A 6,546-nucleotide genomic window follows, 5' to 3' on the forward strand; every position below is an offset into this window, starting at 1 on the left:
TTATAAAGGCGCACAGTCAAAGCCAAGACACTGGTCACAAAGCCATTAGCAGCCATCACTATCCTGCCATGGATTTTAACGCATGTCATGGAATAATATGTCATTCAGCACATTCTGTTTTTCTTGGCAAAGCCAGCTATGACTGGTAACCTCATACTTGCATTAAAAAAAAATATATACATATATATATATAACAAAAGGTCATGCTTCTGTCAAATTCCAGAGGCAGCGTGGGCATTAAAAGAAGTGGCAGGGAGTTATGAACAGAGTTGTGCAATTACCCCATCATTCATGGTCTCCCCTTCCCCCTCAAAAAATTACAATTTCATTCCTTTCTCAAAAAGTTAGAGCAACCACATTTAAAAAGAAAGGGTATGTTTCTTCTCAAATGTTTTTTCACAGTAATTGACTGAAAAGAGTAATTCATAGTAACTGATGGAAACCCATGTTTTAGCTTTTCAAGTTTGTTTGCGCTTTTGTCAAGTTCCCATTACAAAAGCCTATTGGTGCAACCACACAAAGGGAGAAAAACACTGGTATTTCCCAAGAAGGAAAGAAAGGCTGAGAGGTTATCCTTGATTCTTTAATATATTGTAATTAAAAGCAGAAATAGCATCACTATAGCTCAGAGAAATGGTTCCTCTAGTCTAGCACTCGTCAGGAACCACAGATTCCAGACACAGGCACATGAAACATTAACTGCTCTGGTGGGAAACAAACCCCAAAACAATTGTTAAAAATTGAACACGAGGCCCTGTACTCTTTTTGTCTTTTCACAGTAACTAATATATTTGCAGATTATTTTTATTCATACAGAAGTTTAATCAACTTTCAGGATTTACTGAAGTCTAGATTTTCACAGTATCCTATGACATTTAGTTCCCAAGTTCTTGCCTGTTCTTTTGGACATTTGGAAAGGAATTCAAAGTGTTTTAGTAGTAAGAGTCAAAGTTAGTTATTTGGGAGGCTGAGGTATAGTTAAGTACTCTTCCCAAAGCATCATATCTGATCAACAAAACCAAAATCTGAGTGTTGTGATTTTCATTTCTTTTCCGATTATTAAAGACCTATCTGTGGAACTAGCCTCATGCTACTTAATTCTACATATTTTCAAAAATTGACGCATACCTTTTGGCACTGCAAAAGCATAATTATGGTAGGTAACTCTGCTACCCTTTTGATCCAAAAGCCTTACCATATGAAAAAGTGTCTGGAAGAGGCACACCATGACCAGCAAGTTCTTGAAATGTCCAGAACTTGTTGACACAGTTGAGGATGGCCTGGGGACGATTCATCAATCGACAGCCCATCTTCTCTAGATGGCGAAGGACTGTGATATCGCTGTCACTCTGGACCCAAGGTGTTGGTACACGCACAACCACCACTTGCGGGTAAGCAGTAATGAGCTCCCCATTCACCCGGAGACCTAAAGAAGGAAGAGAAAATCAAGTCTATCAACTACGAAGTCTTTGGGAAAAGGTAAACAAACAGGCAAAGAAATACTGCACTATATGTGACCACAACAAACATTAGGCTTCAACAGCAAGTGTACTTCAACAGCAAGGGTTAAAGCAGCACAACTCTCCCCAAAATGCATCTGGCAATTGTGCTGTTTCATACATGTCACTTTTAACCCACTTAAAACTAGGACTAGGCAAAACACAGACTGCATTAGGGAGCATAATCCTGGGCTCTTTCCCAGGATCAAAGACTTTTTTTAGGTTGATACATCATCCTTTCTATGTGTGTTAGCTGCATGCCACATTCACACCAGCAGTATCAGTAGCTCAGGAGGTTCCTGCCTCTCACCACTGGTTCTTGCCTATGTGACACAGTTCATACTCTTCCCAGTCCCAGCTGTACTGATCCCTCTGTGATATTACATATTGCCAAAGTAACAGAGATTAGATATGACCCTTTTAAAAAAATAAGCAGCAGTATTTTTAACACAGGTAATTTCAACATTCTAATTTATTTATCAGCTAACAGGGCAGCACCCTGCAACATTAAGGCACAAACTAGAAGAAAAGCCAGCTTTGCCACCAAGACCAACGTATTACTTAATCACGACCTGTCGTTTTATAGACTATTCCTCTGAAAAAGAAACACTGAAAGACAGGCTGCAGAAATGGGAATATGATTGCATTGGATAGGAAGACATTAAGCTAAATGAAAATGGTCTGGCATTTGAGGATTGAAAAAGGCAAACAGGACTTGATATCCACTTTATTTGCCTTATGTTCAAAGTAAAACTTTGACTTCAGCATAAAATACACAGCTCACACTGCTCTCAGCACCTTAAGGGTTAAAAAGAGAAAGGTGAGAAGAAATAACAGCGCATCTGCATTTCTGTGCCTATGAAAGGCCAGCAGCAACTATTCAGATCTAACCCAAAAGAATTATCTGATCAGCTCTATTCCAAAGATGCTACTTTTCAAATACAGACTTGCCAGGCAACATATTTCATTTCAAGGTGCATTTGAATTAACTGGGCAGGGGGTGGGAAGAAGGGAGGCGTCCCCCTCTCTCCGTACTCTGTTTTCTTTTCTTCTCTCAACCAGGTTGTATTTTAGAGCTTGCCTTAATGAAACAACCACCTAACTCCCAAAATGGAAGTAGAAATATGCTGCCAGGTCCTCAGGAGGACACAGAACAACATTCTAGAAAGGCCAAAACAGAGCGATACCCAATATAAATCCCTTTTTCCAATCTCCATTGCCATAATTGCACAGAGATGAGAAAACATAAGCAGACGGGTGCTCTGGCTGCTCACCTCATTAGCACCAAGCACTGCCGCATTGCAGCTGACATGACTTGCGTGTTTAAGCAAGCAGGCTCCACACACACACACACACACACACACACACACACACACACACCATTTTATAAAGGCATCTCAAGCAAGATTAAAAACAAGACACTGCTAAAAAACTAAGCAGAATGTGAACATCAAGAATCTTTCTTTAGCCAGAAAAGGAGTCAGTCAAATCTGACCTTATTAGTCAGATTCTACCTTACACATGTATTTTCTCATTTAGGTGCACACCCAGTTACACCCACTTTTTGCCACGGTAATTGTATGCATCTGATTCTCGTGCAAGCAGTGTAACAATAATTTTAAAAAGGACTGCATTTTCTACAGAGCCCCAAAATTGCCACTGTATCTTTGCTGTGAACCAAAATAACATGGTTTTTCTAATTCATAATCTCTCAGAGTCTATGTCATTGTCTCACTTTAAAGTCACACCACATGCTGATGTTCTGCACCAGAGAGTCTGAAAAACAGCAGTTTGAGGAGATGTATATGCCTCACCCGGAATTCTCCTAAATACTTGCATTAGACTTGACTATCAGGCTGGCATAAATTCAGTTAGGCCACCATCCCCGCTTGAGTGACTTTGGAAGTACAATGATGTTATCAACAGAACAACTGGAGCTTTTGTTCTGGATGCAATAATTTTCTTTGGTCTGGATACTTTTCTCCCCCAAACAAAAGGAGAATTCTCTCCCCTCACAGAATACAGTTTACAAACAAAGAGAAGAGCTACTCAGTGAATTGTATAATTTGAATCACTACCACTGACATGCGCCATAAAAATTAGCTGCGGTCTCCCAGCAACACAGTGCTGCAAAGGGAAGCAGCTTTATTACAGTAAAAAGGAGAGCCAGATTCTGCCATTTTGGAACAAGCTTGTATTCAGCATGCCATCCGAGACCCGGCAGTTAGCAATCAGGTTAATAGTCATTATTACTGAGTAGGCTGATAAAATAATATTTATTCACTATGATGTGCTGAAAGCCGTAACACAGAAAATATTAATGCATACAATTAATCTATTTTCCAAAGAACCAATTCATGAATGCAAAGAGGGAGAAAGGAAAAAAAAGATATGTTACAGAGATGTTACTTAGAGTGGTTAAGCGATAACCAAGCTTTTTTTTGAAAATGGAAATGAACTCACTTTCCTTTACAGTAATAGTGCCATCCTGGTCCCAGAACAGTAGTAGTGAGTTATATTCACAGTTGCCAGCGGACAATGATCTGACCTTACAAACACGCAGAAAGCAGATGTGCAGACCATACAGAAGCACCTTCACAAATAACAAATGGGTCCATTTGTTGTCTTCCTCAGTGGCTGCCCATGACATTGCAGACATGGTAAACAGACAGATATACAGTCCTTTGAAGCACCGAGAGTCAGGAAAGGGAGATTTCATGCTTACCTAATACTACGATCTTTAACAACATATAACAACCAGTTATACCAGTGCCTGGGGAGCAATTTCTTAAATTATCATAAAACATTTGGGTATTCTTTGGCCCTATGAGATAAAGACCTTTGAGCTGGAATATCACACTACGAACAGCTATAAAGACCACACTTTAACTAGACCTGTTCTTTCACTCAGTACCAGCCTTCTTTGTTCTTCCACTGCAAGATGAAACTCTCTGAAACGGAATCTGGTAGACCTTTAACATTATACACCAAGCATCACAGTACTCAGGTGAAAGAGCAAATGGAATTTTTGCAATGCAAACTGTAATTACCTGGGAATAAACTCGACCAGTTAAAACCGCATCACTCAAAGCCAAAAAGCCTCAAGTTTCTCTCAAAGACAGCTTGAAGCACCACATGACAGAACTGAATGATTCCTCATCAGCTGGCCCAACCAGTCCTGCTGCTTTTCATTCCCAAAGAACAGCTTTGAGCTCAAAGCGCAAACTGGCTGGTCTCTGCTAAAAATGGTTATTTTGACCCAAATACACCAGAAGCCATCACACGAACCCACAAATTCCAAAGCAAATGGACATTAAACTCCAGTGAAGACAGAAGAAAGATGTAGAAACTTCTACTGCTGTTAACCAGCGAGATCAGACACACATCTATACCCCATGAAAGTAAAATCTAACAAGGTAGAGCCTACTTGCATAGCAAGACACTCTGGATGACAGTTGCCTCTCGACAACCTGATTCAGTACAATTTTAGGGTGGATGCACGTACCTTGGAAAAACCCACAAAATTCTGGATCTTCTTAGCCCTCATTCATGCATGCAAAGTTTTTTTAGCACCCTATGACAAATTTACCTCACAATCACAATTTCTCCATTAAAAAGCCTCACTCTCTTCAGAGTTATCATTCAGGTGTCACATACACCAAATGAAATACCTCAAAATACAAACATACAAACAAAAAAGGTTATCCTCACTTAACAAGTTACTGCCCATCAGCTAAGACTCCTAAGCTATGTGCTTGTTCCCACACCACAGCAAAACACAAGGCAAAATGCTTGACCTTAAGCCTCAGTGAACGGATTCTACAGAGTGAATCTCACTATACAACCGGGACAAGCTAAGTGCCTAAGAACAGACATTGTAACAATATCCTGTGAAGCTTTCAATCCAAACGCACTTCTGTGAGTCAATCACAACCACAGCCAGAGTACATAAATTCTTAAACTTCAGCCTTGCACCCTTTACAATCCATAAGCAATCATGCTTCATCTACCCAGTTATCCTACCTTCTTGTGCTTTAGAAACTCTAAGAAGCACTTCTGCACGGAGGGCACTATGGATGGCTAAAAAGGATCAAGTTTTCAAGAAACTGTGTGGAGTTTCTGAACATCTTAATTCACACCCAAGCATCATTTTAAATTGTTAAGACATTTTTGAAACTCATTCAATTCAGATTGCACTCTACCAAATCCCGATCGCTACAGGAATAAGTTCATTATCAGATTCATATCTACTGCAAAGCCGCTATCTCACGTCCAGTCTACGTGTTACGAATAAGAGTCCTTTCAGCTGAAACAATGCAAGTGCTTGCACAGAAGGAACATGGTTTCAGTAGATAGGTTTAAAACCTCAAAGACTTGTAAGGACATCAAAAATAATTACAGAGCTTTTATAGATCTCATTACAGCAAACATCGGGCATTTTAAACAAAAAATAAACCTCAGTAATATCAAATAAATTGATAAAAGTATTTTCATTACAAATTATAATTTTGGAAAACAGTCAAAAAAGCAAACAATCACCAAGACCATGAAGTAATTAGGAGTCGAATTCAGGTCTTCAGATACACCATGCAACCACAAGAACCATAGCCCACTTCTTCAATAAAATGGTATGATACAAAGCTAAATACTTGAAGTATTTAATATGCAAGCAGAAGAAGACCTGAGCAAGCTTACATGTAAATCTAATTACTGACACTGAGCTTCTATTTCTATGCAATTTGAATCATCAGTATTAATTGATAGACTATGATAGATGAAAAGTAGAAAGTAGCTGGAAATGCTAGATGCTATGGCCTGGGGAAGAAACCCAAGGGACATTCACATAAGAGTAATGAAAAACAAACTTTCTGGGGGAGAAATACTACATTTACTTTTACTGTGCTACCTACATTAAAAAAGCTGAACCAGTAAACAGGCTTCCAAAATGAAAAACACCAAGCCGTTCAACCTGTTCACTGCCTTGCTCCCTGTGGAAGTTCATGACCTATCCTATCACGTTTCTGACCAAATGGATCAGAGCAGGAAT

The 6,546-nt window shown here is 39.4% G+C and overlaps 1 protein-coding gene across 1 annotated transcript in view; it reads right to left on the minus strand.

The window, feature by feature from the left end:
* LOC104499816 (beta-citrylglutamate synthase B-like) overlaps positions 1 to 6,546 on the minus strand; it is a gene marked incomplete at its 3' end in the record, with an annotated part of 32,463 nt that overhangs the window by 882 nt on the left and 25,035 nt on the right. The window contains exon 2 of the mRNA XM_010143373.1: positions 1,196 to 1,426. Within this exon, the coding sequence (XP_010141675.1) occupies positions 1,196 to 1,426 (231 nt within the window). The remainder of the gene's footprint in view (positions 1 to 1,195; positions 1,427 to 6,546) is intronic.

Source organism: Buceros rhinoceros, unplaced genomic scaffold, assembly GCF_000710305.1.
Source record: "Buceros rhinoceros silvestris isolate BGI_N320 unplaced genomic scaffold, ASM71030v1 scaffold22829, whole genome shotgun sequence".
NCBI lineage: Eukaryota > Metazoa > Chordata > Aves > Bucerotiformes > Bucerotidae > Buceros > Buceros rhinoceros.